Source organism: Lycorma delicatula, chromosome 3, assembly GCF_047948215.1.
Source record: "Lycorma delicatula isolate Av1 chromosome 3, ASM4794821v1, whole genome shotgun sequence".
NCBI classification, from domain to species: Eukaryota; Metazoa; Arthropoda; class Insecta; order Hemiptera; family Fulgoridae; genus Lycorma; species Lycorma delicatula.
In genome coordinates this window covers 139,762,763-139,780,132 of record NC_134457.1, presented here as the reverse complement: position 1 = coordinate 139,780,132, position 17,370 = coordinate 139,762,763, and the positions used below count along the sequence as shown (strand labels likewise).

The 17,370-nt window shown below is 30.1% G+C and overlaps 1 protein-coding gene across 5 annotated transcripts in view; it reads left to right on the top strand.

Annotated features, from left to right (window-relative positions):
* LOC142322050 (BLOC-1-related complex subunit 8 homolog) overlaps nt 1–13,903 on the top strand; it is a 28,822-nt gene extending 14,919 nt beyond the window's left edge. For 2 of the 5 annotated variants that reach the window (XM_075360670.1, XM_075360667.1), the window contains 2 exons: nt 7,116–7,177; nt 13,401–13,903. In XM_075360670.1, coding sequence (XP_075216785.1) covers nt 7,116–7,177; nt 13,401–13,522 — 184 coding nt within the window. In that variant the 3' untranslated portion in view covers nt 13,523–13,903. Of the gene's footprint in view, nt 1–7,115; nt 7,178–7,533; nt 7,647–13,400 lie in introns of those variants that run through there. The other 3 variants (XR_012755768.1, XM_075360669.1, XM_075360668.1) reach the window with 3 other exon arrangements.
* The last annotated feature ends 3,467 nt before the right edge of the window (nt 13,904–17,370 follow it).

The window sequence follows — 17,370 nt, the reverse complement described above, 5'->3', positions numbered from 1 at the left end:
GTACACTTTTCCATTTACCAGTTTTAAAATTTTTTTTTAATGAATCGGTACTTTCTCTGTCAGAAAACATTTTTGTCACAGATATGAAACTGCCTAATGACATATCTTTTTTCCACTTGTCTAACCAACCAATGCTCCCAGAGAAACTTTTACCTTTCTGTAGGTGGGGTTAAAAATATAATAGCACATTTTTCTGTAATATTTGTCAGTTTTTTCATGAATGGAAGAAAATAAGTACAATGCCTTGTTTGTTTTTTCAAATTCAATTTCCTTCATGTATGATTTGGATGTTACAGCACTTTCTGAAAATTTCTTCTTTAAGCTCCATAATTCTAATTCTGTTTGATTGTATTTTCAGTCTCCTTCAGTTCTGGAACGTATTCTGAAGTCTTGACCAACAGCTTTAAGTGTTAGGCTTTTTATCTATGCATTTAAGTTCATATAATTTTACAGTAAATGGCAATAGTAATGTTTTCTCTTTGATCTCTTTTCCATTACATTGTAACGTAAATAAAAAAAAAGATTTGAATTTAAATTCACTAATACAGTAATAAAAGAAAGTAAACATAAAACAGAACATTCATTAAATTGTGTTCATGGAACAATATGCAGTACAACACTCTTAGGTAAAGAACAGTCGAGTGTCATTATTGAAATCACTGATTGGATGTCATAACAGTAGGATTTCTTGAAAATTCTACATGGTCAATGATTGACCCGATCACATTTAGATTTTTAGTTTCATTTTGCTATAGTGTACGGGCAGACACCAAGATAGATTTTAATATATTTCGGAAGATTGATAATATTCCATAAATATAGTGCATGTTTGTAATTTTTAATTCAGCTTGAATTATTGGAAACAGATTACTGTAGCTCACATTATAATTGTCTCTGTGTTGTACCCTAATTTTGGAAGGTATTGTGAAATTGATTGATGATTGAAAAAGATGTAACCCTTGAAATATTTTTCAGAAAATTATTTTTTAATAGATCTCTAGATTTCTTAATTAGATTTTTTTAGATATCTCTAAAACACGTTCATATTTGATTGAACTAGTTGATATAAATATTCCTTCCTTATAATGCTATGGGTTTGTGGAGAGATATTTTTACATTTAGATGAAACCAGTGTTAACATTTTTAGTTTAGAAAAATTTGGAGAAAGTTTAAGGAATACATTTCTTATATAATGGGATATTTGGTAAGGTACAGAATTTGCATGCATATAGTGAACTTTTTTTAATGTAATGTTTAGTGTGATCAGTTAAAACTAGCATTGTGAGTTCCATTATAGTTAGTATTATCCAAATACCTACAATTACTTCTGTAGAAAAGGTAACTTTTATCTAAGTTTAAAGTTAAAAATGTTTTAAAATATTTTCTTGAGGTTTGAAATGTGTTAAAAACTAATTGAGTAGTATAAATTTAAGAAAAGTAACTACCAAAGTCAGTTATCATAAGAGAATTAAATTAAGGTAATTCTCTATAACTAACGTATAACAAATCAGTTTGGTTGACATGCCTTGCTACTTATTGTCTAATTTTAACTTTAGGAATGATTATTATATTCTATATTCTAGTCTTTTACTTTTTGATAACCTGGTATTATTATTAATATTCTTTTTTTGTCATTAGTTTATTTCTTTATTGGTATGTTATGTTAAGTGTGTTTTATTTGCTTTTGTTGTATACATTAATATTATTAAATCTAATTAGTTAATGTTGTAAGTGAACAAAAAAATATTTTTTTGGACCTTCAATTAAGCAAGACAGAGCGTATAAAAGTTTTTTAATTATGAAAAGAAATTATCTAAAAATAAAAATTCAACATTTTATTAAGTAAAATTAAATTATATTAAGTATAATTTAATATATATATATATATTAAATTAACTATGAAATACATATAAAATTATAAATATAATATTTTGTTCATGATTTAAACAGTTACAGAAAGATTAAAATTATGTTTTTCAATATAAAAAGAATATTGACACTACTCTGCAATTTATATTATAAATATTCTTTTTAACATTAAAATCTGCATTTCACTAAAAGTGATTTTTAGCTATTTACATTAATCTTTATATTGATTGAAGTTTAAAGAAGCTGTAATTGATTGTACTATAATAGGTTATATCATAAGTAATGCAATAATCTGTTTTTAGGTCCCTTAACAGCCACAGTTTATTGCATCATCACCAATCTTTTGAATAATATTTTACTAAAACCAGTTTCATATGATGCATCGTGTAATTTTTTACAATTTATTTTTGATTTATTGGTATGTAATGATTTTGATTTTAGTAATAGTAATAATTTTATTGCTATAAATAAATAAACTAATCATATTATAATAATATATATAAATAAATATTATTAAATGCTTTTTTTTGTACTTTTTCATTTTCTGGTGGAATAATTGAATATAATTTGTAATGAGCAGTTGCTTGTGTTAACATTTCCTATTTGCTTTTTTATAGATTTTTTTTATGTGTTTTATTTTAAGTGATTTGTTACATTGCATTGAATGAATGAATATTTGACAAACTGTCAGGCTATTCTGATAGCTATATTTAGTCCTGATTAAAATATTATCAAACCTGAAGATATGCTGCTTCTGAGACATAGTTATCAGAAACGGTCTGTATGTTTCACAACTCTTGTTTGTGAAATAATACAAGGGTCATTCATTAATTAAACAGACAAACATTTCTAGTGAAGGGAACGCTTAATGCAGGCAATTGAAACTTTTGTAAGGGTTAGTTGGCAACCATGTGAAGAGTGTTAGTCAGCTGTTCAATTAATAGTTACATAAACATAACCTTTAAAGTCTTAGTTATGATGGCATGCCCATTTAAAAAAAGTACTTTTGAAGAACAGTGTTCTGTGATCTGATTTTTACTTTCGGAAAGTGTACAACCACCAGAAATATTCTCTCTAATGAATAAACAATATGGCAGTAGTTGCATGAACCGTGAGAGTTTTTACACATGGGTGGAAAACTTTAAAAGTGGCTGCAAAAGCGTGACCTACAAGCACTACTCTGCACGTCCAGTAACAGTGCCAACCTTGGCATTAGATTCTCATATTGATTTACTTATCCAAGAAGACTAACAACTTACAGTTAAACGGATTGCTGAAAAATGTCTAGTAAGTGTTGGCACAACTTGTTCCATCATTCAAAACAAACTGAACTACTGTAAGACTTATGCATGGTGGGTTCCCAGAGAGCTTACCATTCATCACAAAGCTGAGAGATTTCACATTTGCACCAATCTTAAAAATTGTTTCAATAACAAAGGTGACATATTTTTGGACAGGATTTTAACCTGTGATGAAACTTGGATACATCATTTTGAGCCAGAGCCCAAGTGTCAAAGCATGCAGTGTAAACACCCTGAATCGTCTGTCCATGAGAAATTCAAAATGCAACCATGCATAAGGTCATGTTAACCATTTTTTGGAGTGCCCACGGTCTGATTTTCTATGATTATTTGGGAGACCAATGCACTATTAACAGCCTACACTACTCAGCCATGATTGAGAACAAATTCAAGGCCACTTTGAAGAGGAAATGACTGGGATGACAGAGAAAAGGTGTGCTTCATCTTCAGGATAACGTTTGATCTCATATGGCGCAACTGACGCTGAAAACTATTGGCAGAGTGTGTTTGGGAGCTCCTACCTCAACCTTCTTACAGCCCTGACCTTGCCCCTTCAGATTTTTATCTGTTTGGTTTGATGAAAGAAGCTTTCTATGGCATCAAGTTCAATGACAACAAAGAGGTAAAGAAAAAAGTACAAAACTGGCTTCGAGATCAAGATAAAGAATTCTTTGCTGAGGTGATAAGAAGGCTCTTAAAAATATTGTACAAGTGCAGAGAAGTTGGTGGGGATTATATGGAAAAGTAGACAAAAAAATTATATTTATTTAATAAAACATTTTTTCTGTACGGCTCTTTGTCTGTTTAATTATTGAATGACTCTCATAGTATACTTGAGGTAATTGTTTATCTTTGATTCACTGGCTAAAATTTATATTTTTAATTACAATCCAATAATGAGGGGTGACTGAGAGTCAAAACTGATTGTAATAAGATTAAATTAATATGGTTAAGACTTGATTCATCAACATTCTACTAGGAAATATGTATGTTTGAACTCTATAACACCTTGATACTTCAAAAGCTGTAAACTGTTTATAGTTTATAGCTTTAGTGTGCATTAATAATTTAATTGTTGAAATTTACATCTTTCTTTGCCAGTTTTATCTGAAGTTAAAAAGTAGGGATTGGTGGGCTTTTTATGGCTGGATGTCCCTCCTGATACTGGCTGTTAAAGGGAATGTGGTAGGAAATGTTTAATAATGTCCATACCTTATGGATTTGAACCTAGTACCATCCAGATAAAAGATATAATCTCTACCATCCTACCACAGAGGTCAGCTCTACGTAGACTGTTACTGTGATTTGTTGTGTACAGTCGTTCAGCTTGATAAGCAATGATTTTTAACAGTCTGTAGAATAGCCTCCTAAAAACTTAAGGACAAAAATCTTCTTTAAAGCAGTATCGAAGCTGAAAAAAAAATCATTAAAGTTGTCATAAGTTGAAATAAAAGTTTTAAATTTTATGAAATAATTGTTGTGTTTATTCTACTTTTTCTTTCTAGTCATGACAGACCTACAATTTAAACTAAATTTAAACAACAAATTAACTTATTTAATCTGGTTTTGATTATTGATTATTCATTTGTTTTGGTGTATTCAGCTTTGAAGGAATTTATTTGCTCTAAATAAATTCAGAAAGAAAAAGAATGAATACATTAAAATAGCTGGGCTTGGCAGTTTTGTGTTCAGCTATAATGTTTTACATTGTGACCCATTAATTACATATATTATTTATTTTTATTATGATTACACTTAGTATTTCCCTAAAGGGACAATATTTTGGTTGATTTGTTCCCCTGCTACAAGACTTTCAAAGACATCATTCACAACTGCATTGTGAGATCCAAAGTGATTGAACATCTAAGGTGATAACTTTACTATTATAGTTTTGTAATCATCTTGTGAATGAAGGTCATGTTTTGTTTCTCTTTCCACTGCCAAAGGTTTCTCCTCACTCCCCGTACACCACAGTAATAATACAATATTGAATTGTTCCTTTTCTCTTTACAGGCCAATCTTTCACCAGCTCATCTTATGTATTTATTAGCAAAATATTTATTGCATTTTTGTGGTGCGCCTAAGAAATTACTATCTTACATCTGAAACTTTTTATTTTACATAAAATATTTTCTTAATTTTTCCACATGTTCAAAAATTTGGAAATGTTACAGCTAAATTTAAATATTGACTCGAAAACTGAAAAAACATAAAATTTTTATCACTTGAAATAAATTATAAGTCTTAATTATCTCATAAATCTGCCGTATTTTCATCACTTTTATTTTGCAAGTCCACTGCAATGCATTGTAAGTGGTCGTCCCGCAATCCTTTATTAAAAAATCTTCTACTTGAAAGTTTTCTGCTCATCTTAACACATTTTCTCCAGTCTATTGTTGCATGGTTTATGACATCTTCCAGTAATGTTTTTACATCATTTATTTGGATGTACTGTTTTTGGCTTCCACCTCACCTTTTACTTGGGTCCAAATTAGCTCAATTGGGTTATACTGGCAGCAGTTGAACAACTTTGTGCCCCATTTCTGTTGCAGTATCATCAAGATCCTACTGTTTGTATTTTTCTCTGTGTTCATTAACAATAGACAGTAATTCGGGATTGTGTGGCATTTTGTTTTCTTCTAACCATGAAATAATTTCCACCTTTTTTTGTGTTGCCACTGGTACTTTCTCATTAAGTGCAGAATGATAGCTTAACTTCATAATTTTTCATAATTAAAAGAACATTTTCATAATTTTTTTTAATGATTACCTGATTGGTATATTGAAGTTAATCTTTTTCCCTAAAATATTGTTTATAATATAAATTTATGCATTATTTTTTATATGATAGGTTCATTTTTATTTAAGCTAAATAGTCTTATTTATGATAATTATTTAATAATTTAATTAGTTTAGTTAAAATAGTCTATTGAGAAATAGGTTATTTAAACATATAACTTTTTGTTGGATGTGATTCAGCAGTATAAACCAAAGAGTATTAAGATAATTTATGATGTTTATGTTCATATTTTTCATAGACTAAATAAGTTCTTTAGAAAATCAAACCAGGCTTTTGTGTACGTGGTTTCAGTATAGCTATTTGTTAAATGAAAAAAAGAATGCCTTACAATTAGTTAATATTTATAAATCAATGTAGTGTTTTTTCCTCAACACTGTTAGTATAGTCATACTGTTGTTTTCAGTTGAAGAGTGCTGGAATTTTTTATAAAATTTATTTTCATTTTCCACGCATGCAGTCAAGAATGAATTGCTCAATGTTGTTTGGATTATTTTTCATATTAAAAAAATATCTTTTATAGTGCTATCTTTTGCAGTAATCAAATAAATAAAAAAATCAAATAAATAATTAAACAAAAAATTAATATTTTCATTAACACATTCATTTTGCATTAATTTATTAAATTAAAATATGAAATATTTTTGACTTTGGTCAAATCTTAGTTTTTTTTTAGGATTTATTTGAAATTTATCACACACATCCCAACCAGCTAGGTTAGGTTTTTTAAGCTCTGTCATATTATTTTCTGAACTGGATTATTGAAATAGCAAATTTGCTTTATACTTAGTATTTCAGAATATTCTGCTAATTCCTGAATAGTTCAGTACTGGTACCACCATGTTACAAGTGAATACAATTAATATTGTGTTTTTTGTGCGTGATTTTTGTTTAGCTCATTATAAGTACATTTTTTCTCTTTTTTATTTTTTTATAATATTATATAAGCAGTGTCTTTTGAATATTATTTTATTGTGTTTTTTGTTGTTGTTTTAACTGTTTTCGTATTGTAATTTTTGCTACATTTTACTTTATTTATTAATTTTATTTTAGTCTATTGGTTTATACATTGATACTGTTTTTATTATTATTTTGTAGTTTAATAACTTTGCTTGCTTCTTATTATAAGTTTTGTTATTTTTTCTTAGGTATTATATTCCTATTTATGTTTACCGAATGCTTTCTGTGATATTCTTGGATTCAGATCCAAGTAAGTATGATGTTTGGTAATATCCGTTTTATCTTAGTTCATTTGAATTTGCTTGTATTTAATCTGTCATTGTTTTGCATGCAGCCAGTAATTTTAGTATACTACTTCTCAAATGTTATGTAATGGAAATTACTAAAAACAATGTGCTTTGTAGGTTTTCATTTTTTCTGCAGTAAATTACTATATACGTGTTTTCTTTAATCCTCAATATTGTTTAACTGTGAAATTTATAGAAATATAATAATTTGATGATAAAGTTAGTTTTTTTCCTGTCTGACGATCTTTAGTAAAAACCAAAGTTAATTAACTGAACCTAAATCAGTTGGAACATTGTTTGATTTGCTGTTGTGTTGCAGGTATTATCCTTCTAAAAACCTTAAGTTATTTTTGTTTATTATATAAAAAATAAAAAAAAGTTGATAACACATTCATAGGACTTTAGTGTTACGTGGCTAAAACCGCATTCCGGTAAGTCCTACAACTTTGGATTGTTTCTGATGCACGCACACACATATACACAAACTACTTAATTAAAAATATTTATCATTTTATTTTTTATTTAAATGTAATATTTCTTCGTTAATTTAATGATTCTAGCTAAAGCACACGCACATACTGTATTTAATTCACTGGTGTGGCAGTATTAGCAGCGATACAGGGTGTCCCATATAAAACGCAACCCAACCTTATATTGGTAGGTATTGAAATAATAAAAAGGCATGTGTAAATGTAAATGTAATTTTTATTATTACCATCCATTACCTTACATTTAGAGTAAATGTTGGAAGTGGCCGCCATCTTCTTGAATACAAGCTTCAATTCTTTTTACAGAGTTTCTTGCAACTTTTTTCAAAGTTTGTGGCTGGATATTTAATACAGCTTATTCAATATTGACTTTCAAGTGTTCAAGTGTTCGTGGTTTGTTGCTGTAGGCTTTTTCTTTGAGGTAACCCCATAGAAAAAAATCTGCTGCAGTCAAATCTGGAGATCTTTGTGGCCACAAGCCTCGACCGATAACACGATTACCAAAGAATTCCTGAACGAAATCAAAAGTTGAACCTGCGTAGTGTGATGTCGCACCGTCATGTTGTAGCCAGCAGTGTCTGTCTTCCTCTTCCAAGAGTGCAATGAACTGAAATAAAATATCCTGATATCGTTCTGCATTAATGGTGTACTCGAAAAAAATAAGACCGATTATTTTCTTCCGCGATATCGCGCACCACACGCCCAACTTCTGCAGATGTAATTGTTTTTAGTGATAAACGTGGCGATTTTCAGCACTCCAAATTCTACTGTTTTGGTTGTTTACGTAGCCATCTAAATGAAACCGTGCTTCATCTGTGAAAAATAGCGAATCCATAACAATAATTCCCTCATGCAGAAATCGACGGAACCATTGACAATATTGTAGCCGTTTTTCTTTGTCGGGCTCAAGAAGTTGATGAACCGTTTGAATGCGATAAGGTCATAATTGTAATTGTTTGGTCGCCCGATGAACAGTTGATTTAAGACAAATTAATTTCAGCAGACAAACGTCTGATCGACTTATTTGGCAAGGCGAGTAATCGGTCTTTGATTTCAGTGACTGTTCAACACTGACGCAGATCTTTTGTGTTCCTTGTTATTAACAGAACCAGTCTCTTTAAATTTTGCAACTAACCTTAATACTGATGTTTTGTTAGGAGCTGGTTTATCTGGGTACTTATGGTGAAACAAATCTTGCACTGCAACCACTGATTTCGTACTGAAGTACGACTCGACAATGAAAACACGTTCATCTATCGAAAACACCATCTTGTGTCTAGCAATACACTGAACGTTATGATTGCATTCTTGTTACTATCGGTAGTGTTCTACTGCGTCGCCGCGATGTTCAGATGTTGGACAAGTCCATTTCAGTAACGAGTAGGGGAGTAAGCTTGACTTTTGAAATTTCATGGATGAGTGATTGATGGGTTGCGTTTTATTTGGGACATCCTGTAGTTGGAACTAAATAAATTAATGTAATATCACAACTTACATAGAACAAATTTCGCTTGTATGGTCAGCAGATTGGTGTAGCCACAATGCTTAACATATCAGGTACTAAGTCAGTTGGATGATCGAGTTTGAAACCCAGCAAGACCGAGTTACTTTTTTACACTTTAAATATTATTTATGTATTTAATTCTATGACTCACCAGTGATGTCACAACATAGTAGTAGTTAGAGCATTTTGGGGGGGGGGATTTTGCAAATATTGTTATTTTTTAATTAACAAATGTGCCTAAGAAAAATATGACCTTAATTAGGCTACAGATACTGAGGGTGACCTTGTTCTACAGCCTCACTCCCTTGACCATTTAAGTTGAAAATTTAATGAAATCACTCCCCATAACAGAAGTAATCTGACCATGTTTAGTTAAAGTTGATCAATAGTTTTGGAGATGTAAGGTGATTTAGAGGAAAACACACACACACGTGTGAAAATGAACATTAACATCTGGAAAATTTAAATTACATGTTAGAGGTTATAAATGCTTTTTTTTTAATTTAATTGCCCTTGTTTTTTGTGTATGGGCCAAACTTATATTTCAGTCATTTTTACAAATTCTATAGTTTACAGGTTTACAAGTATAAATATTTCATCTTGTATTTGTCTTATTGACATGAAGTTAATTAATTTATTTAGAAAATAAAGGACTACAAGTTAGGTACTTGTGTAAATCACTAGATTTCTGAAACATATAAAAAATAAGATCTTTTGTAAATGATCAAATAACCTTTGTTAATCAGTAGATATGGATTGACTCAACAAAAAGATACATTTATTATATTTACATTTTGTCAGGTTATGATTATTTGATACTTTACATATGCCAGTTGAGTATATGAAACTGAATTTAAAATATGTTTTATAGCTACTCACCAGTTATATAACCAAAGGGTGGTGGCTGTCTACATTAATAACTCATAACTGTGGCTATAATCATCAACTGATGGTAGTGTTATCTTTTATCATTACGAACCCTATTCTGTTCATAATGTTTTCATTTATTTTCAATCGTATTTTATTTATTTTAAATAAGTATCATTGCATTTATATATTCATTATTATGAGGCACTTTCCTAATTAAAGTATCTTATTTTTAATGATGATAGTAAATGTAATTTATTATCTAAGATAACCACCAAACACAGGAACAGAACCTAAAAAAACTTAATACCAGAAGTCGACTTGCGTGAGATCCCCTATCATCAATCTGTAAAAAATTCTAAAATTATATCAAACAAAAACAAAAAAAAATAAAACAACAGTAACAACAATAAATTCATAAATTCATAAAGCATACTGACCACTGTGCCAGTGGTCAGTATGCTAAATTTGCACAATTCTATGTTCGACTTTATCTCAGATGGTTTACTTTCTAGAAATATTTTACTTTTTATATGTGATCCATGCTTATATTACAAAACCAAATGATTTTAACAGATTCTAGGGATTACAAAAATATAAATGTATCTTATTTTTGTCCTATGAAAATGGGGTTAATTTTATGCATATATTTTTGCTATATATATATTTTTTTGTTTGTGTTGGTATAGAACTTGCTAAGTTCATGGCTGTTTGATTATTAAAGTATTATTTGAAGAAGGTATTGAAGATATTGAAGTATTTGGAGAAGGTATTATTAAAATTATAATAGGAGTAAAATAATTTGCCAAATCGTAGCCACTGTTGGTTGAATGTGGAAATTTCACTCCTTAGATAAAATATGTTTTCTAAGTTTAAAAAAAATAATTGGTTATTTGGGGCCTGTAGTTGACCAGGATAGAATTATATCAGCTAGGAGTGTCTGTTTACTGAAAAAAACTAAAACACAATTCTTATATTTAAGAAGACATTTTTATTTTTAGATCTTACTTTGTAGTCCATTGTCTTCTTCCTCGAAATCATGTATTGATGACTTAAAAGCCAAATTGGCAAGTGATTAAAGATTTATTCTGTTAAGAATTTTAATCTTCCTTTGAATTCTTTATAACTTAAATGTTCACTTTTTTATTATTAGTTAGTTTACTTTTGTTTTTTAATTTATCATAAATATTGATTCATAATTTATTCCCCAAGAATCTGTGTGTAGCTTTACTTGAGCTATGGGCAATTTAACATGGCCACTATGATCGATGCTCCTGCCAAGTGTGAGTTGTGATAGGTTTTCTGCAAGCAGAAGGATGTAGCGTTGTTGAAATCCATCGCAGAATGAGCCTAGTGTATGGTGAAAACTTTGAGTGAGGGGAGTGTATAGGAATGGTGTAGGAAATTTAAAGAAGGGCAAATAGATGTCCATGATGAAGGTGGGCAAGGAGGCAAGTCTGTCACTACTGTACGCCTGGTTGAGCATGTTGATTTTGTTTGTGACAAATGGAGGTTTACGATAAGTGAACTTTCTGCAGAAATTGCAAGGTCTTTTTTGTACACAATTGTAATTAAAGACCTAGGATACTGTAAACTGTGTGCATATTGGGTCCTAAAAATGTTGAGTGCTAATTACAAAATGCAGCGATTGGTGTCAGCCTTAATGTTTCTCACACATTACGATAATAAGGGGGGAAGAGTTTTTAAAGTCTATCGTTACTGGTGATGAGACTTGGAACCTGCATGACAATCCAGAAACCAAAGAACAGCAATGGATGCACACTTCTCCAAACAAGTCGAAAAAGTTCAGACACTGAGCAACAGGAAAACAATGGCTACTGTTTTTTGGGTCCATAAAGGTGTTTTGTGGGACGTTATGGAGCAGAGGACAACAATAACAAAGGAATTTTATTGTTAATCTTTCGCCTCTGCAGACTGATCCAGAACAAATTGCTCTCGTCTGGTGTGGTTTTGATCCAGGACAATGCACAACCGCAATTCACCTACATGATGTAAGACCTTTTCAAACAGATCAAGTGGGAAGTTTTTGACCATCCACTGTATATAGTCCAGACCAAGCGCCTAGTGATTTTCACCTCTTTCGAGAATTGAAGGCATGGTTGAACGAACAACACTTTGCCACCAACGAAGAATTTCAGGAGGCTGTCAAAACTTACGTTACGTAACTAGCAGCAAACTTCTTTGAAGAGGCATGAGAAAGTCAAAATTTTAATTATGATCATTAATTTTCTTAGAGTTTCTAGCAGCAGTATACATATTTGAATCTTTCACTTTTTGTTAATTAAGGAACTAGGGGCTAGAGAGCTTAAATGACAATAGAAACCTTACTTATCTGATGTCATTATGATTGTTACATCTTCCTGAAAATTGAAAATGTCACAAACATAACCTTTAGATTATTACAGTACTTCTTCTTTTTTTGTTAATTTAAAAGTCATGGGGTTTAGGTTGCCTGAAGAAATTTAAGACATCATTTAAATTCTTATTATTCTTGCAGAAGGAAAACACAGTTTTAAAGATAATTATTTGAATATTCAAATATGTGGTTTTTTCCTTAAGATCTCGTAAATAAGAAAAAACCACCTTGTTGATACCATTAAATTTCTTGTTTTTCAAACTAAACACATTTTTGCCCTCATTGGGAAGATCCCCTCTTTGCTTATCTTTATTTTTTACATAACATAAACATTTTATAATCTCTCTTTCTTTTGGTCTTATTCAAGGGTTCAGTTTTATTTAAAGTTTCATTAACTCAATAAAACTAATTAGTCATGCTGTGTGTGTCTTAAGTAAAACCATTTAGTCGTTTATTTCGAAATACATTCTCAGATCTTTCTTTTCATTCTAAAACTGTCAACATTTGACTCTATAAATGTCATGTATTACTGCTTAGTTTTTTTTTTTTATTAGTTACTGGATTGATTTCCTAAAACTGTCATTTAGTGTCATGATATTGTTGAATGAAATTAATTTTTGGATTCCTAACATATTGTTTTGTCATAGTCCAGTGAAGTAAAAAAAAAACTTAGTGAATTGTAGACCACTATTAGCATACCTATATTTTTATTTTATTATTCATTTTTTTTTTACATGATCCTGAAGATTATTTTTAAAAAATCCTTAAAACAAATCATAACTGGTTTAAAAAATACACCAAAAAAAAAGAAAAATCAGGTTCATAGAGACTAATCTTTATATACCGTTATTACAATTTGTGTATATAGTGTTCATATGCATTAATGTGCATGCACATTTGATATTAATATATTTTCCTGAAATTATATTTTTTATTACTTAATTTTTTAGGAATAAAAAGGAGCCAATATCGGTCTATAAACGATTATCTGCCCATATTACCCTGGATCTGCCTGATTTACCAGAATTATCTGATGCATTACGAGAAACTGCTAACAAGGTGGAATCTATGATGCATCAAGCAAGGAATACATCCCAACCTGCTGAAACATCAACACCATAAAATCTTTTTTATGACATATGGAATTCATATTTTATGTCTTAGTATTGTATGTTATGTATGTGAAAAATATTTCTGTATATAATTGACTTTTATGATGCAAGTATATTTTTGTTGTCAGTTGACTATTACTATCAGATTCTTATTGTTGTTGTTGATGTTATTGTTTAAGAATGTATGAATTTATTTGAATTAGGTAAATATATTTATTTTATCAGGTTATATCATAAATTATTATAAATATAGATGTGTATCTTTGTTGTATTTTATTTATATAATATTTTTTTATTATTTTGTTATCAATTGTGTATTATTTTTTAATAAAAAAAATATATATTTATTAATAATTGTTTCATTATTTTTATTAGTCTTTGTTAGTAATTGCTATGGAGAAATTACACACACGTATTAAGCAATCTCTTTTCCAAAACACTTATTTGTTATTTTTAATTATCCAAATTTACAAGATCTATAATAAGGTAATTTAATTTTTTAAATGAATTAATTTTTATTTATAGGACAAATTGTAGAATTATTGCAAAAAATTGGCTTTTTGATTCAACTAAACAAAACTTTGTAATATACAGTATTTTTAATATACTTTAAATGAAAACTTTGAGGTTTGGAGAGCATGTAAAGAAGTCAGTGGTAATCTTGTAGTTTTACAGAAGTGAAATAGCTGGTATTCAGAGTACTTCTGTGTAGTTGGTAAGAAAAAAATTAGTATTGCATTATTTACTCGAAGCATATATGGTTTATCTGCCTTCAGAATTTTTTATAATTTATTCTTTACACTAAGAAACTCAAATCTGTAACACATACACAGAAAATGTAGTTTTACTATATGTGTTGGAATGTAGTTCACTATATATATGCGAGTTGATTACACCCATCAATATGGCAATATTAATAATTAGGAATATCAAAATGCACTCATCTGTAACATAACAAAGTCATTTGTTCTTAAATGACTAGTTTGATCTTAAATAGATCAGAGCTAGCTTTTTTTAACATCAAAGAAAATTGCAATTTCAGAAAATTTTCTTTTCATTTTATTTATCATTAGTTTTATATACTAGCTGGAAGATTCCTTATAAATGCTTATCTGTTACTACTACTGAATAGAACTTACCAATAAATATAAATGTTTCCCACAGTAATTTTTCCAGAGCTTGTTTGTCTTGATTTTTTCTCTGTGAAAGTTTTCAAAGTGGAGCCTAAATAAGTAAAAAATTATTTTTCTTAAGAGTTGGATGAAAACACCCATTAAAATTGTTTAAAAGTGATTTCTGTAGAAGTAGATGTATAATCTGCCACAAGGAAGTTTAAAAAAAAAATCATATATTTTTTATCCCAAAAAGCCAAGGGACTTACTATCTATACTTTAAATAAGAGATATAAAGATACATCTCAATATAAATTTAATAAAACCCACTGCATAATAGTAATAATCAGTAAGAAATCTAATTAATTAATCATTAGAAGCAAGTTTTCATATTTAAATTATCTTAATATACACAACATATATCAGTACCATGTTGACTTGTTTATTTTTGAAATTCATAGCTCTGCTAAACATTTATTTTTTTTAACTGGAAGAATTTGTCCTAAATACCATGCCAGCAGTATTGTTTCCTCCTACCATGAGTACTATAGAATCTGTATTTTACTGTTCGGAACTGTTTGTGCCATTGTAATTATAATATATATGCAGCTATATGTTTTTCTCTGATCCTAATAAAGAATATTTAATTTTTAATTCTATCTTCTGTGTGTATTAGATAAGTATTAGTTCATTTGTAAATGTGTATAATTAAAGACCACTTCAAAAAGGTATTTTCAGGCAAACATTGTTCACTTTTCTGAAGTTTTTTTGTTTATTAGCTGCTATTATTGCAACAGTTGGGAGAACCTGACCAGTTCTGTTTTATCATCTCTTTTTTATTAGTTTCTTGTAAACTCTCAAAAATGACATAATCATTCTCAAGAATAAAACTGTCAGGCTTACTAGGTAAAGTGAGGGGCATCCTATTGCTTCCTTCAGTGAACTGAATATTCTTTGGAATCTACAAATCGAATCTACTGACTTGTGTGACCTTCTCACAGAAATAAGAGGCTCAGGCAGGTATTAAAAGCAACCAATTAAAGTAATCCTTTGTGTTAATTGCATTATATGCAGAGTTTCAACTCTGGAAGTAAAAGGTTTAGTTACTTATAATTTACATTGTTTATTATTTTATTATCATCTTGTATGACCATAGGATCACTTTAGTCAGTCCATTATCCAAGTCCCTTCGATGGGACTGTTTGGGCCTTACATTCCAACCAGTACTTTTCCATACATTCTGATCTTTGTGCCTTCTAGTGTTGTAAATGCTCGTATTGTGAGTTTCTTGTGAATGTGAAGCAAGTGTTTTTGTTCTTGATTTTCGTGTTTAATTTTATTTATCTGTGGTGTCTTCTGGTGTAAGCGAATTTCCTTCAGATCCTCTCTTGTTTCTCTGATACATCTGCATCCCGTCTTTGTGTTTTTCAAGTTGATTTTGTCTGTACTAGCTGTTGTTTAAGAAATCTTGAATCTTCCATCCTCATGATATGTCCAAAGAATTCTAGTCTCCTCTTATGCATGGTATCTCAATCATGGTGGTGGGTTCTACCTCTTTTTTACATGACTTTGTTGGGACAATCCACCACTGCCCATCTTTCTGTTATCTTTAATTGATGCAGGTTCTTCTAATTCTTTCAATTTTTTGGAGTTTGTCTTTGATTGTTTGTTCAGGTGGAAGAGTGTTTCTGCTGCATAAGTAATTTCTGGTTTTATAACGGTGTTGTAGTGTCTTATTTTTGTGTTTATTGATAGGAATTTTTGTATTGTATTTTTACCTTTAGCTAGTTTGTTTCTTATTTCGATCGCGGTTTTTACATTTAGGCTTGTTATTATTTCTCCAAAGTATGTAAATTGGGTTACTATTTTGATTTTATTACCATTTATGTTTACTTCTTTTAATTATGTTAGTTTTTGGGGCATAATTTCTGTCTTTCCAAATGATATTTTGAAGCCAAGTTAATTTGCAATGTTTTGAAGTTCTAATATCTGTGATTTAGTTTTGTCGATGTTTGGAGCAGTGCCATGTCCATGTTCGTTTTACCTCTGAATTTTACTTTCGACTTAGTGTTTGTGAGGGTCAGTTTTTTCATGTTTATTAATTTGGTATGTAGTCTGACGTGTCTTAGAATTTTTAGTAAGGATTCTCTGTGGATGCAGTCGTAATCTTTCTTGAGCTTGGGACTCACGATCTGGTCTGGACAGCTACTCCAGAGTCTGAAACCTTAATGGTATTCTCCCAATTCTTTCTTGAGCTGTGAACCAGTCCTGTTGAGGGTGATTCTTAAAAGAATTTTGTATGTTGTGTCTAGGAGTGAGAGTCTCCTGTAATTGTTAGGGTCTGTTTTGTCCCCTTTTTAGTGTAGCAGATGGATGAGGGCTTGTCATTTATAGGGATGGATAAGGGCTCTTCCAGTGTTCTGGTATTAACTCTTTGATCCAGATGTTGACAAGCTGTAAATTGCAGGGCAATTTTTGCTGATCTTCCTGCATGTTTCCAGATCTGTACAAAAGTCTCATCTTCTCCCACTCCTTTGTAATTCTTCATCGTACCTAGTACTTGGTAGACTTCTTTTATTGTGGAAGAGTTGATATTTTCTACTTGTTATTGGGGTGTTGGTTTGAAGTTTAGGAGTTCTGCTTCTTCTTTCCAGTTTAGGAGTTTGTTGAAATATTATATTATTTCCAGGTTGTCT